At 34.3% G+C, this 19,258-nt stretch overlaps 1 protein-coding gene across 2 annotated transcripts in view; it reads right to left on the reverse strand.

Moving 5' to 3' along the window:
- The window catches only part of LOC129808780 (zinc finger protein 2), a 113,052-nt gene that overhangs the window by 17,135 nt on the left and 76,659 nt on the right, over positions 1-19,258 (reverse strand). For both annotated transcript variants that reach the window (XM_055858633.1, XM_055858634.1), the window contains exon 9: positions 15,749-16,432. In XM_055858633.1, the coding sequence (XP_055714608.1) occupies positions 15,749-16,432 (684 nt within the window). The remainder of the gene's footprint in view (positions 1-15,748; positions 16,433-19,258) is intronic.

Genomic DNA, 19,258 nt, shown 5'->3' on the forward strand with positions numbered 1-19,258 from the left:
ATATAAAAATTTTCAAAATTCAGTAATTGAGCTATGCTTTCTGATATCAAAAAAGTAAATATTTTCTATTAGGTGCTGAATTAAACTAGTCCTTGGACGAAGGATTTTATGTTTATACTTGATCATAACTTGTTCTCTAATCTAAGACGAAACGTGGTGTAAAATCTGTAAAATACTTCAAAAATGCTAATTCTTGTAGAATAGTCTTTCAAAAATTCGAATATAATTTCTTTTTCAAAAATCCTTCGTTCAAGGACGTGATCCCAATAGGGACAAGTGGTTGAAAATGATGATGATGATCAAGAACTGGCTTAACTCATTAGCTAACAAGAAATATTTGGTTTTTGGATTTCAGATTTCAGATGAACTTATTTCAAGAAATATTGTCAATCGAAAAGTAATTTTTTCTAAAGGTCTCCCAATTCCAAAAATCAGATCCCTCTACAACTGAATTTTTAAAAGAAAATTTCAGAACATATACTTTCAATGTTGTACTTTTATATGCCTAAGAGCTTGAATTAAATAAAATTTTTATTATATTGCAAACAGAGAAAAATATGCAGTTTTTTTGTCTGGTTGACCCACATAACCCCTTAAAGGGTTACATGGATCACGCATCCTAAAAACAGCATGTTTTCTTCCTTTTTATCAACGTCATAAAATTAACTTGGCACCTAATTTTTGGAAACGTCTTTTTGAAAAAAAAATTACTTTTCGGTAGTCACGATTACTCAGTGTACATTAATCTAACGTCGAAAAAAAAACAAATTATTTCCTATTAGAAGATGAAATAAACTAACTTGAACCATAGATTTTTTGTTGCTTTATAACAATTTATTTTGCAAGACAAAACGTGGTACAAAATACGCCGAAAATTGTATTTTTGTATTAAATTTTCAAAAAAAAACCTAATTTAGTTTTTTTTAAATCCTCAAGTTCAAGAACGGGTTTAATGCATCTGCTAACAGGGAATAATTGGTTTTTTTAGGTCAGATGAATCTACTCTAAATAATCTTTAGGTTTTTAACGAGAAGTAAGTTTTTTCAATAAACGTTTCCGACAATCAGGTCCTAATGACCGAATTTTTAATTTTTTTATATAAAAATGTAAAAAAAATATAGTTTATATGTCACGCTTTTATATACCTAGTTTCGATCATTATGGATAGAAAAATTAAGCTCATTTTTGAAAAGATTTTTATTTTTTTACTGATCAAACTTAATTTTTTTGCTGACCAAATATATTTTTTTTACTTCTCATTTGTTTATGTCTTCTTTGACGCTTCTAGGGGGGGGGCAGCTGCCCCCCCCCTGCCCCTAGCTGGGTACGCCCATGTCGAAGAGTCTACTGTACAGTGTTCGAAACTGTGCTATTTATCTTGTCGCCACTGTATGTGTAAAAATTAATTTCTTGGGATTTTTAAAAGATTTCCTAATTAGATTATTCATCAGATTAAATAAATTACTAATTTTGTAAGTATGAGAAGTGCATGGAAGTGCAGGAAGTGCTGAAAGTATTGCAGAATTTTCGAGAGTTTTGCGAAATTTTGGATGTGCGAAGGCATCTTTCATATAAATTGTGGAAGTGCCTGGAAGTGGTGTACACATTTTCACCCTAATATCTACCCCTTGTATCAATATGAATTAAAAATATTGCATTTAAAACTTTGGACTTCGGTGCTTATATGCAACTATGAAGAAATTTTGCACATTTAGGGTAAGTGTACCAAATTCCGGCCAGCTTGCAATTTCGGCCACCTTTTTTGTCCCTCGAATTTCTATGAACTTTTAGTTTTTACATACTCTAGAAATTATACAATGCAAAAGAATAACAAAAAATGTAGCTTCGACAAACGAGATGACGTGAAAAAGATATTAGAAGAATTCCCGAAGCGCAAGGAACTATGAGAATGAAGGTGGCCGAAATAGGGCACCAAAGCTATGTCTATATTTTTATTCATTTTAAAATGTACTAAGAATGATTTTAGAGTAAATAAAGACGGTAAAATCTTTACAAGGTTTTAAGCAACACTCTTTCAGAAGAAAGAATAAAAATATTAATTTGTATTTAAAATATTACATTTCAAACTTTAGACTTTGACGCTTGCACGCAACTAGGCCGAAATTTGGCACACTTACCCTACACTATGAGAATTCGAAATTTAATTCAAATTCTTCGAACATCAACGACTTTTTGTGCAAATACAGTTCCAGTTGGTGTTTTCTCTGGTGAAAATGCATCACTGAGGTGCATTTTCAAATTTTCCCTATAATTTTTTCTCTATTCTTAAGTTCTCAATTGGTTCTTCACTGACTTTTTCTTGATTTTTCGTGTCAAGTTGCTGCGAAAAGCCTTCAATATTGCTCAATATTTCTCAAATGGTGCTTTCTCTCTCTCTCTCTCTCTTTGGGGTTTTTAGAGGGAAATTAGTGGTTAAGATGGAAGGGGAAGGGGGCAACAGAACTAAAAGAGTTCCAATTAAATTGGTGAAGAGAGACGGCTGAAAAAGAGAAGAATAGAAAAGTGAAGGAGTGAGTGAGATGGTGAAGAAGCAAAATATAAAAAAAAAATCACAGTTCATGTGGCAATCAGAATGGAAAAAAAAAGAGAGTAAGAGATGGGAATAGTCAGAGAGAAAATGAGCGGAAGACACTAATTATTTCCAATATTATTTCAATCACGGCGAATACATTTTTTCCTTTGTTGTCCCACACTCACACAACACAACAACAACAAAATAGAGGAGAAACAAAAAAATAAATAAAAATAAATAAATTAATAAAAAAAAATTGTCTGAGAGAGAGAAACTGTTGGAGCAAAAAAAAGACAACAATAGCAAGAACAGAGTGAAAAAAAAAGAACCATGTACACTTTGCTCTCTTTTTTTGTCCGAAACTATCGTCGTCGTCATTCCCGTGTGCTCAATGAATATTTCAAATCGGGGGTGTTTGCTGTCCCATGCAAAGTTATCGATTTTCGGAGGGAAGAAATATACAACAAAAAAAAAACCGAAGAAGAAGAAGGAAAAAAAAAGACACGAAATTTTAGCCAGCGAAAAAAAAAGCATCAGCCCTGGGAAGGAGGAAAAAAAATCAATACGCGTAAAAGTGAATATATTGTGTGTGTTTTTTTTTTGAGGGTAGCATGGGTGACTAAAAAAAAAAATTGCCAAGAGGGTGATACATTACGGTCTCCTCTCTCTCTGTGTGTGTACTCCTCCTTCTGCGATGCTGCATAATCCCAATCCTTCAGGCGCTTCGCGCGATTCAACTTGGCGGTTGCCGCTTCGCGCCACAAATTTCAAGATATCACCCCCACCCCCACCTCCCACCCCACCCCGCCCCCCCCTCCCACTCAGTCCCAGGCTTTTGACTCGCAAATTGCGACAGGGCAAAAGGTACACAGGAGCACTGCTGTGCAGTCATTTAAACGTTATCCTCTCATTACTACGTTCTCAACTAATTTTTTCTGAATTTCTGGCAATATCAACATAAATAGTATACACAAAAAGAAAGAGTGATCTTATGCTCCTTTTAGAGGATAGTCAGATAGTCAGATAGTCAGACAGATTACCCAAGTGGCAAAAATTTACTATAGTGAAAAAATGAGGTAAAAGACACGTTTGTTGCACGTCACTCAAGTTACTTCAAGTTGCAAAGAGCCGAGGAAACATTATGACCTAAATATAACGTTTTGACTACTTAAACTATTAACGTCAGACTTGCTGTGTTATAATAAGGTAATTTTTTCGTCGCTTTTCTCTCAAAATATTACGTAACTATTCGTAAGAAAATTTACGTGCAAATAACGTAATTTTGTCACCTCTCTCTTTCAATACTCTCAGCCCAATAAGTAGAATATCTGCAGCTTTTTAAACGTTTAGAAATGACAATATAAGAATATTAGGTTATATAATAGCTTAAAAAATAAGTAAAATGTAATATTTGATTATCTTGAATTTAATAAATGTGTGATAAAATTTTTCGTTCTTGCAAATAATTTGCAAGCGAATTATTTTCTTAGAGTATTTCTACTTTTATATTAAAAATTAAAATTTTATTCAAAATTATTGTTTGCATTTAAATAAAATTTAAATAGATGATCTTACTTAAACATAATCTAATAATACGAGATTTTAAAATTCAGTAATAAAATAAATATTCGAAATACGTTTAAAATGATATATTTCAGATTTTTTCTAACTTACAGTCTCTAAGTAAAAAAAGCATGTCTGTCTTAATGTGTTTAAAAGATGTTTTTTTTTTATTCTTAAATATATCGATACGTTTTTTACCGATTAGCCTGTTAAGCCAAGTTTTGGCTGAAAGATGTAAAATCGACATTTTTCATTTCTTTAAATTGCTTAATTGACTTAAAGATGAACAAGTTTAAGTTTTCAATGTATTTATCCTATTTATCGTTCACTTCATATGAAAATTTTGATCTTTTGGGATGAAAATCTAGAAATACATTCTTTTAGAGCGAAGCGTGTCATGCACTCATGGTGCATAAAGTATTTCTGAGATTTGGATTTGAAGTCAATTTAATATCTTTACTACAAAGCATCGACGACAATAATGCCATCTGTTCGTCCACAAAAAATAGTCTGAATATTTGAAGTCAACTACCATTTGGCCACTCCCTTAACAGACTGTATTGTTCAAAAAGTATAATATAAACTGACAATTTTTAATAATGACACTACGTTGTTTATTCGGGCAGCGGTATGTTTTAACCTAAGAAGTTAGAGATAGTGACCTGAGATTCTAGGAGGACCCTCATAAAGTCAATTCAAGCATTATAGATATCATAAAATATTCCAGAAATTTAATTTAAAGTACCTTTTTTGTAGAAAACTAAAAGATTTTTTTCCACAAAAATGTAAGTGGTTTCTTTGTAAGTTTTACTTTTAGAGTTTGTGGACAAATTGCTCTCAAAACAACGCTTTTTAGTTTTCGGAAATGGCATTCCATTACGTTCCTGGACGAAAGCGTGTTCTTAGCCTTTCTAAAATTAAATTGATTCAACAAAATAAAGTATTTTTAACATTTTAAAAAATCGTTTGTATTTATTTTGTATAGTGGTTTTAATAATTTAACACAAAATTGTGAAATTTTATTCTTGATTAAATTTATTTCGAAAGAAAACAGGACAACCTGTCCTCTCTATTAAGGCTTCCTCCAAACATTTATGATTGTTATGTTGGATTTTAGGACTAAAATGTACGCCACATGATTCAAGCGAAGGCAGAAAAAACCTCGAAAGCCAAAATCCCGAAAATCAAAATCCCGAACGCCAAAATGCTGAAATGGGATGAAATTATATGGAGGATAATGTGTAGAATAATTTCCCAAGACACAGAAAATTTTCCTTTGCCTCCAGCATACGCGAGTGCAATAGTTGGGAGTAGCCAAGAAACTTTTAAAAATTTGGAATTTTGGCTTTCAGAATTTTGGCCCATTCGAGGTTTTGGCTTTCAGGATTTTAACCGGGACCCGATTCAAGATAATCCCTTCAAAATAAAATATAAATTTATGTATATAAATTTTCCTGTTTTCATTAAAATTTTTTATAAACATTACGTAATTTCCAGAAATTATTCTTATTTACAAGTGTCAAAAATTAATTTATAAAAATCTATCTTATTATCCTATGAGCGTTAAAAGAATCCGTCTATGGAATACAAAAGATGTCGTACGACTATCCGCGGACGCGGACACGCTTTTATTGGGTTGAGTGCGCCATAAGATTTTGTTGCGCGCGAATTCAAAATTTTCAGAGTGACTTTAAATTCCGTTTTTCATGAAATCTAATTCCTTATGAAATTTATTTTTATGACCAAGAAGTTGTAACAATATGTCAGAAATTATAGGGAATAGTTAAAAAAAAAATTTCAGAAAATTTTTAGAATTATTCCATTGAAAAATTGTCAAATATCAGTTTTTTTCTGATCGGGAGATATTTTAAATCGATACTTGTTAATATCTCTATTGGTAAACGGCATCGGCATGTTCAATATAATAAATAAAATCAATGAAATCCCGCGATATTTGGGCGCTGAGTATTGAAATATTTTCAGTGAGAGATTTCATGATAGAATTGTGCGTCATGGAAATAAAAAGAGAACGAAGAAAAAGAATGCGGAGTAGAAAGAGACAAATAGAAAAGAGGTAAGAAACGACGTTCAACTAACGTGTCACTATCGTTAGTGAACTTACCAAAATGGTAAGTTGTGTCGCTTTGCTTACCTCTTTATAACGTGGAGGTTATTCCCCACTTCGAAAGTATGACGTGCGGGTGCACCAAATAATTACTATTACCATACGATAACTATAACGTCATATTGACACATTTTTGCCACTTGGCTAGATATCGTAACTCAAAAAAATGTTTTACCAACAACAAACAAAGTTTTGTGTCAAAAAAAAAACAGCATTTCCGAGGAGTGCTACTTCAGGATAAATCTAAAGAGACCTACAAAAAACATGCCTAATCGAAAACCACCTAAGAAGATCAGTTATAATTAGAGCGGGCCAAAATATGTATTTGCATGTTTTTATTAAGCGTTCTCAGGCCCTATTTGACCCTTTATCTTCACGAATTGGGCTCTTGTGGTTCTAATAAACCCTATTTAAAAATGCATATTTTGACATATTTCATGTTTATTTGAATATTTGCATTTTTGCATATTTGTTTTGCATATTTCCGAATTTTGTTTAAAAAAAAAGTTTTTTCTTGCAAAATGAAAACTAATACAATTTCTAAAGCTGTAAAAAAAACATTCAAAGTTTGGAATCCAGTTATATAAAAATATCCCTTTACACTACTTGATGTTGACAAATTCGAAGCAAACACTCTTGGTCGAAAATCGTTTATTTTTTCTTTAAATATTTCTTAAGAATGTATTAGTTCATCTGCAAAATGCATATATAAAATTAATGTTTTACGCACTTTATTTCTAAAACGTAATTTCTGTATCAGTAGAAAATTTTGATATTCAACAACTGAAAAGTAAATTTCTTTTGGGGAAAGTGGCCTGCCTTTGAATGCGGCAGCCTTTGAATATTTCAATTTTTCTCTTATTTTCCAAAGAAAAAACCCTATACTCTAAACTACAATCAATACAACTATTTTCTAATAACGTCGATTAATAAAATAGAATTTTTGGTTTGGGAAATAAGGGAGGAAAATACATGTTCAAAGGCTGCCGCATTCAAAGGCAGACCACTTTCCCGTACTCTTTCAATTATTTCTGCTCGAACCTCACAGAAAGGACAGTACCATTTACCCTTCCAATTATTTAAAAAGCTGCTAAAGGAGTTAGAAAATCGTACTAGTGTTGCTTAATAGATCTTAACTAGATAAAACTCTTCGCTAATTTTACTAAAGATTTTTTAATTACCATTTTTTCTTTAACATTTGACGTTGAAAAAATTGATAGAAGGAATGAATTGAAGTTATTGTATAAGGATTAAATTATGTTCAATTACGTTTTCTGTATATCATATTCTAAAAGAATAAGAAATCCTTAGATCGGTTTTTCGGAAAGCGCTTAAAAACACGCACAGCTCATTCATAAAACGGTTCAAATTGAGCTTGAAAATACGCACAGCTTAATTATAAAACGGTTAAGAATATGCTTAAAAACACGCACAGCACACACGTAAAACGGTTAAGATTGCGCTTAAAAACATGCACAGACTAAACATAAAACGCTCAAAATTACGCTTAAAAACACGTACAGCACATTACGTTATACGGTTGAGATTGTGCTTAAAAACACGAACAGCACACACGTAAAACGGTCCATGTTAATATGCTTAAAGTCACGCACAGTTCAATCATTAAACGATCAATTCGCTTAAAATCACGCTTGCGCTATTTTAAACGCAATTTTTACTGTTTTATCATTCAGCTGTGCGTGATTTTAAGCGTATTAACCGTTTAATGATTGAACTTTGCGTAATTTTAAGCGCATTAACCGTTTTGTCATTGAGCTGTGCGTGATTTTAAGCGAATTTTGATCCGTTTACGATAGAGCTGTGCGTGATTTTAAGCGTAATCTGAACTGTTTTATGTTTAGGCCGTTCGTGTTTTAAGTGCAATCTCAACCGATTTGTGATTGGGCTGTGCGCGGTATTTTACACACAACTAATGTCGTTCATGCTGAGGCAGTTGGGATTTTTTGTTATAATAATATTAACCTTTTTCTTTATGCTTAAGGTGTGCGCGTTTTCTAAAAACGATCTGTGAAAATATAAACTTAAGGGTTCTGTGTCTAAAACTAACCGGAAAAATTTATATAATTAATCCTCTAAAGCTTCTAAAATTAAGTCTTAAATTTCTAAAATCAATCCAGAAGGTTTGTTGGTTTGATTCTGTAAAATTTTTATAAACAATCGTATAATTTCTAAAATCAATCCCAAATGTACTGGAACTCAGGCAGCACTCTTATAGATAGCTTTAAGTATTACTTTGGAAAGATTTGGATCATAAAAATGTCATAAAATATAAAATATCATTTGTCACATTTTACAAAGCAAGTGAAAAATTAAGAGAACATATTTTTAAATTTAAAATACTGAAATAAGATTGGTTGTTATTAAATGTTGTATTCAACTACTTCAAAATTAACATACATTGTTTAATTTCTTTTTAAATCGTAATCAATCCGTCGACTGGTTTTAACTTTATGCATTATTGGTTTAAAATAAAAGGATACTACATTTATTTTAAGTGAAACCAAAATCTTAATCTAGACAGCAAGTTCTGAGATAAACGCATTTGAAGTTTTCTTGAAGCTATCTTGCCATACTGCGAGTTCGGTTTATTACACCTCTGTCATTTTGTATATTTTTCAAAAATATTGCATTAAGCAATAAAATAGTGCATTTTTAAATGGTACTACTATAAGGCAACTCGAAAATTCTTTCTAAAAAATTAAATACGTGAAATGATTACTGGAGTCAGATCCTAATAAAAAGTAAATTTCCAATAGATAAAAGGTTTTTATGTCAAAGTTCTACAAAACACTCTTATTTGGCTAAAAAAATTAATTAAATAAATGCATATTTTTCTTGCATATTTTATGATTTTTCGTGCATTTTTATGTCGCATATTTCGAAGATTTTTTTTTTGCATATTTTGGCCAGCTCTAGTGATTACCAACAAAGAATTTGTTAAGTTCATCCGCTGAGACCTTAGAAGCCACACTATCAGAGATCCGATTAGTGATACCTAGCTGATCTATGTTTTTTTTCTAATTTTGTTTTGTAGAGGGAAGTTCAACATTCAATAGACGAGCGAAATATTTTGTTTTTTCTAGTAAAAGCCAGACATACTGACTAGTTAGTTGTATTGTTATCTCTCGAAGGTGCATTAAATCGATCGAATGATTTGTTTCTTATTTATGTCCAACCAATCAATCAGGCAACAACAAAAAACAGTCTCAAGTTCAATGAAAATTATTTTCACATTAAAAAAAAACCACCTGAGTAAAAACGCAACATCTGGGAGATAGAGTTAAAAAAAAAAAACAAAAAACAAAAACACAAAAACAATTCATAAGATGTCTCTTGGAAAGGAAGTGTCTAAGTCACTTTCCAAACGGTGTTGATTCTTTTCCCATCTCACTGACCAAAAGCCGTCGTATCGTGCCCAAAAGTCAGAGAGAAGAAAAAAGAAACCCGCACCAGAAAATCCTCACCGACGGTTCTTTATTCCAAAAATCTTTCTTCTTCTTGTTTTTTCCCTCTCTTTTTTGTGATACTTTTCTTCTTTTTCACCCTTTTTTCCCTCCGCATATCATACCTGAAGATTCTTTCTGTTTTTTGTTTTCTTTTTTTTTCCGAAGAGAGAACAAAGAACCATTTTTGGCAAAAAAATATATATAATACCGGTCAAATAAAAATTAAAAAAAACATTTTTTTTGGAGATAAAATTCACATTGAACAATGTCTTTTGGGGGCATTCTAAGTCAATAAATTCAATTGTTTCACATTCAAAACAATAGCATCAGTTCTCCCGTCAAATCATTATTCTACCTGCCGATTTTACTCTGAGGTTTTTTGAATTTTAACGGTATATTCCAGTGTATTCAGAGAAAATCTGTAGATTTTCGGCAGAATTTCTGCAGAAAATCTACAGATTTTCGGTAGAATTTCTGCCGAGAAAATCGGCATAGTGTCCATTACTTCACAAAAATATTGTTGATTTATGTAGAAACTGTAGGAGTTATAAAGAAAATGGTATGCTCTGCTTAACAAGCATTACCGATTAAACATTTTAAATAAGTAAAAAGATGCGAGCAAAAATACTAATTTTTTAAAAATCGCCCATGGAATGATACAAAAACACGAAATTTAGGTCGATACTCTGCTTAAAGTTTTCACTTTACTTTTCTCTACTTGTAACACGGCGTCGCAGAATTCTTTATTTTATATAAACACCGTGATATCACAAAAAATAACTCTATTGAATTTTGCAAAGTTCAGTGAAAAATTTTTCCATCTCTTCTGACACATCTTGTCTGGAAAGTCTGGAATGTAGAAAAAATCTACAGAAAATCGACAGAATATCTACAGAAATTCGTCAGAGATTCGTCAGAAAATCTGCCGAAATATTCTGACGAATTTTGTCCCAAGCCCAAATAAAATTCGTAAGAATATCTACAGAATTATCTGCAGATATTCTGTAGAGGTGTAGATTTTCTCTACAGAAATCTTTGTAGATTTTCTCTACAGAAATCTTAAAGATATCTGCAGATATTATTTGACGGGAGTAGACTCTCACTCAATCGGCTCTTTCTCAATCGGGCGTCAAATTTTGTTGACAGTTTTCACGCTGAATTATGAAGCTAATTCGCTCAAATTCGCTGTAGTTCTTCCTATTTTATCGTGATCCTTTATAATTGAGCGCTTTTTGTGGAATTTACAAAGGCTTTGACGCTAAATTCTATCGCTAAACCGGATGACATTTTGCCCGAAATTCCCAATTGAGAGAGAGAGAGAGAGTCTACTGTAGAAAGGGAAGATCAAGATCAAAATATCAAGCTGTCAAAAACAATTGTCAATGCTGAGAGAGTGATCCGAGAGAGAGAGAGAGAGAGAGAGAGAGAAAGACATCCTCTTGGAGGGGATTGAGAACGCAGCTATAAAAGAGCGAAGAATCCTTCCATTTTCCTCTTTGCCGCTCAACCGTCGACTAGTCAGTTAGTCAAAAGTCAGTGTCGCAATAAAAGATTTTCCCTCAAATTACAGTGTTTGCTTCGTTTCAATTTAAGTACGCGTATCGACTCGATATAAGTCACCTTTGTGATCTTGACAATTGTATAATCAAAGAAAGCAACATAATTGATTATTCTAAGTTAAAACATTGATCCTAAGAGCTCTAAACCTAGTATTTCAGAATAAGGTAAAGTACCCTTACTCGACCGGGTTCCTCTATTCGACCGGTGGGTCAATTTTTGAATATTCGATGGTGAATTTCATCAATTTCTATGAATTTGTCACTGATTCGTATTATTTAAAGAATAATTGACCTATTAATGTTAGATCATACACAAAATATTATAGCAAATATAATTAAATTGAATAAATAAATCTACCGGTCGAATAGAGGAACCGGTCGAATAAAGGGTACTTTACCTTACATTCCAAGTTCAACCGGAGATCCCAGAAAGAGCATACGTGATCTAGGTACACGGAGATCTAGGTACTTCATTTTGGGAGTATCCCAAAATGAAGCCCTGAGGGATACCCTAAAAAATGTCAAGAGGAAGATCTTTCCCATAGGATTTAACAAGAAAAGCCAAATAAGTCCCTTAGCTTCTGGCACAACAGGTCATGCGAAATGCTGTCAAAGGTCATCAAACAAGGACCCATTCAGTGCACTAGCCAAATCATTATGAACTCTCAAGTGGGTAGATGGTGCTGTGATTTCTTCAAAATCCAGATTGATTTTGAAAAGAGAATTATCTCAAGTAGTTTAGACAGGATAGACAAAATACTGATAGGCCTGATGTATGTAGAAGTACACAGTAAAAAAAAAAAGCCACCGCACCAGTCCGCAACAAACCACAAGACACGAGTTAAATTCTCCGAAAATTAGGAACTCAGTTGCGTGAAGATCGACATTCCTTCCATATAAGAGAAGACAGTTTGCCAAGAAAGCTACTTTTATTGATTGTACGTTTTTTCATAAATACCGGAAGAGAATTGTAGAGTGTTGGTCCTAGATATGTAAAAGTCCTCTTAAACCATTCAGTTCGTGGATGGGGGACTTCCACTCTAGAACCACATCTGAGGGGACGAATGCGCCTGGAATTAAGGAATCCATCTCTTATGAAGAAAATTCTATGCGTTCTGTATTTAAAGGCATAGGAAATAGGAAGCACTCGATATGTCATAAAGGTTTCCCAAAGAGAATCATACTTCCGTTTTCGAAACAGAGCTCGAAGACTCGTTCTTTGTGCCATTTCTGCAGATTTCAGACAGTAATGGGGAGCAGCACCCCAAACAGAAATTCCATATTGCAAGCGTGAGTCGATACATGCAAAATAGAAAGCGCGCGCTACATCTGTAGGACAATACTTCTCAATCTGGAACGCTTTAGCGGTAATAGATAGATAGATAGATAGATTTATTTGCTCTTAAACCATCTGCGGCTGCCGCCGACTTCACAACCGACCTCATCGGGCAAGACGGCAGAAAATCCCGAATCACTGGTCGTATAGGCCATATTTATTTTTACAATTCATCATTAGACAATATATGAGTGTGTTTTGAGAAGCTTTGCAGATGGAAATGTAGTGAAACACATATTTATATTATAAAATAAGAATAATTGGGGCGATCGTAGAAATAAAAGTAGGATCGCCCCTCCAAAAGTTGGTTGTTCTGGCTTGGCGCTCGCCAAGAGCGCATGTAAATTAAAAAATAATAAAGTGGATTCATTACAGAAAGAGGTGGGTCCCAGCAAGAGAATTAGATAATCGTTGGATATGAGGCTTCCAAGATAAACCACTATCGATAGTGACTCCCAGATATATAATCTCCTCTGTGAAAGGGATTTCAATACAGTCATCACCACACATCCCCAAGCATCCAGGAGCATGACAAGAGACAGAGGTGAGACCACTGGAAGAGGGACCAAAAAAGCGCATTGCTCTGGATTTCCCACTAAGTACTAACGAGTTAGTGTTGAGCCATATTCTGATATCACGCAAGTCTTCATTCATCATATTGTGAACTTCCGCCCACGACCTTGCCTTAAAAATTATAGTCAAATCGTCCGCGTACGCTATTACCCTACCATTGAGATGGAGCCCCAAGAGTTCATTTAAATAAATTATAAAAAATAATGGACCCAAGACTGTTCCTTGAGGTACTCCACATTTAATTATATCAAAGGCACTGTGGCTGCTCCCAAGGCGAACACATTGTTTCCTAAGGGATAGGTAAGATTCAAAAATAGAGAGACCCAGACCCCTAATACCCAGATTGAAAAGTTTATCCACTAATATTTCATGAGACACAGTGTAAAAAGGCTTTTGTCAAATCAAGGAATATCGCACCGACACAATACCCATCATTAACTGAAAGATTGATCTCATTGACAAAAGTAGTAATCGCATCTTCCGTACTAGAACCAGGAGTAAAACCAAATTGATCTTGATGAAAATAATTTAAATCATTTAAGAAACCTTGGAGTCTATTTTTTTAGAATTTTTCTCAAATATTTTAGAGAACACAGAAAGAAGTGAAATTGGTCTATAGTTGTTAGGATCAGTTTTAGGGCCTTTTTTATAAATGGGAATGACAGTCGCTATCTTTAAGCAGTCGGGAAAAATACCACTCGAGATACAGCGGTTAATAAGTTCGCTTAGAATGTCGACAATGTTATAAGAGATATTTTTGATACATGTTGTAATAATGCCATCAAAAGACTTCGACTTTATTACTTTATTATTTGTTCTTATTCATCTTGGTCGGAGGGGACTTTTGTTTTGGAAACAGTTGAGAAAGAGGATTGTCTTAGCGTAGCTAGTATAATTAAGGACTTTGTAAGTACTTAATTTTCATACTTAAATTAAGAAGTATACTTAATGTGTCATCCGGGTGGACTTTTGACGAAATGTTCATCTGGGCTAATTCCAAAATAATATCCAGAATTGAACAAAATCGCCAAGGTCACGTGATTTGGATGAATTAGTTTAGTACACTCGGCTCTTCGTTATCCGGCTGACGTTCGGACAAAATGGTATTTGGGTTTTTTGAATGTGGTCACCCGTCAAATCATTATTCTACCTGCCGATTTTACTCTGAGGTTTTTTGAATTTTAACGGTATATTCCAGTGTATTCAGAGAAAATCTGTAGATTTTCTGCTGAATTTCTGCAGAAAATCTGTAGATTTTCGGCAGAATTTCTGCAGAAAATCTACAGATTTTCGGTAGAATTTCTGTCGAGAAAATCGGCATAGTGTCCATTACTTCACAAAAATATTGTTGATTTATCAAGAAACTGTAGAAGTTACAAAGAAAATGGTATGCTCTGCTTAACAAACATTACCGATTAAACATTTTAAATAAGTAAAAAGATGCGAGCAAAAATACTAATTTTTTAAAAATCGCCCATGGAATGATACAAAAACACGAAATTTAGGTCGATACTCTGCTTAAAGTTTTCACTTCACTTTTCTCTACTTGTACCACGGCGTCGCAGAATTCTTTATTTTATATAAACACCGTGATATCACAAAAAATAACTATTGAATTTTGCAAACTTCAGTGAAAAATTTTTCCATCTCTTCTGACACATCTTGTCTGGAAAGTCTGGAATGTGGAAAAAATCTACAGAAAATCGGCAGAATATCTACAGAAATTCGTCAGAGATTCGTCAGAAAATCTGCCGAAATATTCTGACGAATTTTGTCCCAAGTCCAAATAAAATTCGTAAGAATATCTACAGAATTTATCTGCAGATATTCTGTAGAGGTGTAGATTTTCTCTACAGAAATTTTAAAGATATCTGCAGATATTATTTGACGTTGCGACACTATCGAATCGATAGTATCGATAAATCTCTATCTGTCAGATTACACAGCTCTCTCCGGTATCCGGCTGACGTGAGGACAAAATGACATTTAGGGTTTTTTTTTATAATCTAGTCAACGGTTCTTCTATTTTGCGCTGTGTAAACTTGTTTTCTGTCGAAAAAGCAACAGAATTTTCTTTTTTGTGCGTTTTTGTTTCATTTTGCACCACAATTCCAGTATCAAAGGCTTTGATAAAGGGAAAATAACATTTTAATTCACGCTGGACGAGCTGCATACTGTCAATGGTACTGTCAACTGTCAGAGTGTTTGGCAGCTGTCAGCTGGATATCGGAGAGATCTACAGTAAACTCTCACTCAATCGGCTCTTTCTCAATCGCTAATTTGCACAAATTCGCTGTAGTTCTTCCTATTTTATCGTGATTTTTTATAATTGAGCGCTTTTTGTGGAATTTACAGAGGCTTTGACGCTAAATTCTATCGCTAAACCGGATGACATTTCGCCTCATATTCCCGATTGAGAAAGAGTCTACTGTAAGTGAATCTCGACTTTTTACGCATTCCTGGCCCGTTCATTGTGACATTCTTAAACTAATACAGATATTTATAAACAGTCAAAGTGCCTTGATAACGAAGAGCTGAGCGTAGAAGTTGATAGAGATAGTTTAATTTTGTAAAAGATAAAGTAAGACTCACCTGAAGTCGACAAGCTCGTGTCTGATGGAGTACACTGCGCATGTGAATGTCCAGGGTACTACCCTGGGCATAGGCTACTTTACAAATATCACACTTAAAGCGCTTCTTAGGACTCTCATAGTCATCATCGGGTAGGAGTTTCCTCTTAACAGCACCCTGTTTATTGGTATCATCGGGTTCTGGATCTGTTGTATTGTGTTCATCCAGATCCTCAACCAGACGCTCCAGATCACTGGGGGATGTAGCCGGAGTACTGGTTTCTGAATGTTTTTTCAGTTTGTGCAAATGCGATACACTGTTGTAGTGTACCAAAAGTATATTTTTCTGTGTAAAACTCTCCCGACATATTTCACACTTGAATGGTCTATTTGGATCAAGGTACTTCTCAATTGGATAGCTACTGGCCACTTGACGTTCATTGCGTCGATGCGTTGGTGATCTGTAGTGTTGCAGGAGGTAATTTTGATGGGTAAAGGCCATTCGACACTTGTGACACTGATGCTTTCGTCCCTGATCACCACCAGATAGATCTTCACCCTGACACAGCCCCAATTCATCATCACCAGCCTCAATGCATCCACCAGTTTCACTCTGACCCTCATCACTCATCATCTCAACTTCCAGTTCGGCCTTTATTGGACCCTGAAATTCTCCTGGATCACCAGCATTTCCCGGTGAATGCATCTGCAGAAATTACACAATATTGTACTCTCTCTAATGTCTATACTATCCGGAATCTTAACTGGACATATAATAATAATAATAATGTATTTATTCACAAAAATTAGGGCTATCATTTCTAATGGTAGCTGCAAAAGAGCGTCTATCGCGCCTATCATTCGGAATAGTATTAAAAGCAGTAACGCCCTTAACGAAGAGAGTCCTGTACAGACAGTCACTGTTCACTTTGAGCACCAACAGTCCCCGAACCTTGGCTAAGCCCCCCCCCTAATCAGAAGACCAGACAGGTACTTGAAATGTATGAGACAAAGATGGGTCCAATGTACCATCCATTGGAGAATACCCACAAAGAGGTGGCAAAGTCCATCAGGACTATGAAGTAGCGGTCCTCTCTATTAGGATCACTCATGTATATAAACCCAGGAAGAAATAAACCTTCAGTTCAGTTCAACCCAAACCAACCATCAAATCACTTCCACTCGGATGCCACAGTACTCAGGACATCCAGAGATCAACAGATGGAACAAGAACAGAACAATTCGCATTCTCAGAAGGGACACCCGGGGGGCAAATTCTGAACGTTTACTTGCTATGTAGTAAGAGACTACATATAAAGTGCGTTGAAATGTCTCTGGAGGTCACAGGATGCCGAGCAATTGCTACTTTACATTGTACTGCCTACAAATCGTCGGTTCCGAAGAAGACTACTGTAAGTCTACTTACAGTAGTATAAAAAGATGGTGTCATTGGGTGCAGAAACCTTAGATCTACATCCCCACAAAATTTTTTATTGATCAAGATATTCCTGGAAAAGTTACAAGAAAAAAAACTGAAAATCAGCCTGCCCGATTATCGAGTTTTTAGTCCACAATTTTACTGTAAATAACTTAAAAGTAGCATTAACCAGAAGATATTCAATGCGTAAGTGTGATACAATAGTTTCGAAAGCTAAAAATACATTATTTCCAGTGAAATTAATAAAAATAAATTTTAGCTGTCAAACTTTAAACCTCTCTCCTGAAAAGTCGCATTTTAGACTTACAATAGTCTTATTCGGAACCGACAAAATACAAGCACTGATACACTTTGAAAAAGAGTTGATACCTTATTCAAATCCCGTCTGACCAAGTAAGCGTGGATTATAGCCTAAATTAACCCCTATCTTTCACACCTTACTTTTAAGAAGCTCCCATACAAAATACCCCTTACTAAATATATGTGAAGGACACTGTTTTGCGTTCATGGTGGTGAAGAGCGGAACTACGAAAATTATGTTGCTGGCCGTGATGCTCAGCTGTCAGTGACAAGATGGAATATTTTCCAAAAGATTTTATTTGTTTTGAAAATTTGCACAAAGTTTGTGAGTGATTTTGTGCGATTTGAGTGATTTTATTAATAATAATAAATATGCGTCGGTGCGTTTCGTATAGAGAAGAGTGTAGTGATTACAATAAACACGTTTGCAACCGTGAAATACGTGTTTTTCTTTCCTTTCCGTGAGTATTTTTTAGGAGACAATTTTTTTATACAATTGTTTTTGCTTTTCTAAAGTGTTTAATCGTTTATACTGGTTAATTAAAATATATCACTATCTTTGTATCTTCTATCGTTTGTGTAAAATTCGAAAATGAAATCAGGATGTGCAATTGACAGTTTCATTCCACCGCCATTGATGTACTTGGCAAAATCTAGTCCTTAATTGGGGCCTATCACTCGGATCTTGCCGATGAGGGCTAAAATAGTTCCTATAGATGGGTGTTAATTTAATGGCTCAACGCTGGGCCCCCTTACCCTGTGTCAGACGGGATGTCTTTTAGGGGATTTTAAACCGAATAATAGGTTTTTTTTCGTGATTAAACTACACAAAACTGTCTTTTGCGGAGCTGTTGTTTTTCATTTCGTCAACAATGAAAACACTGCGGTGACTGAGACAACTACCAAAATTGACAAAAATTTAGTGGAGACACACTCAATGAAACTGAAAATCGCTATTTATTTTCGCCGTAATTATTTGAATTCAAATTGAATCTTTTTCTTAGGAAATGGGTGCATTAAATTACCCATTTTCTTCCTCTAAAAAAAAAGAAGTAAAATTGAAATAAAAATAATTCCTTTATTTCCTGCAAAATATTTGTAGTATTTTACACGTTACTTTTACAAGAACGTGGTAAAACAGTTAAATGAAGGCAGAGGGATAGTTTGCGGATTAGCTCTCATTGATGAACTTCCGGACCGATTTTCTACTTTCCGCCAGAAATTTCCGCTCAATTAGACTTAACATTTTTTTCTTACATGATACTGGGGATGAATCAAGACAGCTGAAACTGGATTTGGGGAAGTCTAGCACGGAGGAAATTCCGACAGATCATCCCAAAGGCAAGAGACAAGACAGCACCAGAGGGCTTGAGTGTTCTTGTCAAATTCTTCCATCGGAAATATTCGTTATTCTTCAAATAATACCGTATCAAAGTCAATGTGAACGTTTTCTGTCTTTACCTGAGCGTTCAAAGGTGCTCTCTTAAATCTTCCTTAATTCCTGCTCACTTTTATTTTATCCTAATTGCCCTAATAAATAGAGATCCCTCAAACTTCTATTGCAATATTTCCTGAATTTTCTACGTGCACGTAATTTTTTTCATCAACTTTTCAAAGATCAATCTTTGTCTCTATTTTCTCTGAAAATCTTTCAATTTCTGCAATCAATCTCTTAGGGTTCTTTGCAGCAGAATTCCCTCTAAAAACTGACACTTCTACGCTTCTTTTCTATCTGGCAACTCCTAACCATAAAAGCAACTCTAATCTATAAAGGCTGAACCCCATAATTATTTA

Source organism: Phlebotomus papatasi, chromosome 5 (genome assembly GCF_024763615.1).
Source record: "Phlebotomus papatasi isolate M1 chromosome 5, Ppap_2.1, whole genome shotgun sequence".
In the NCBI taxonomy this organism is placed as follows: domain Eukaryota; kingdom Metazoa; phylum Arthropoda; class Insecta; order Diptera; family Psychodidae; genus Phlebotomus; species Phlebotomus papatasi.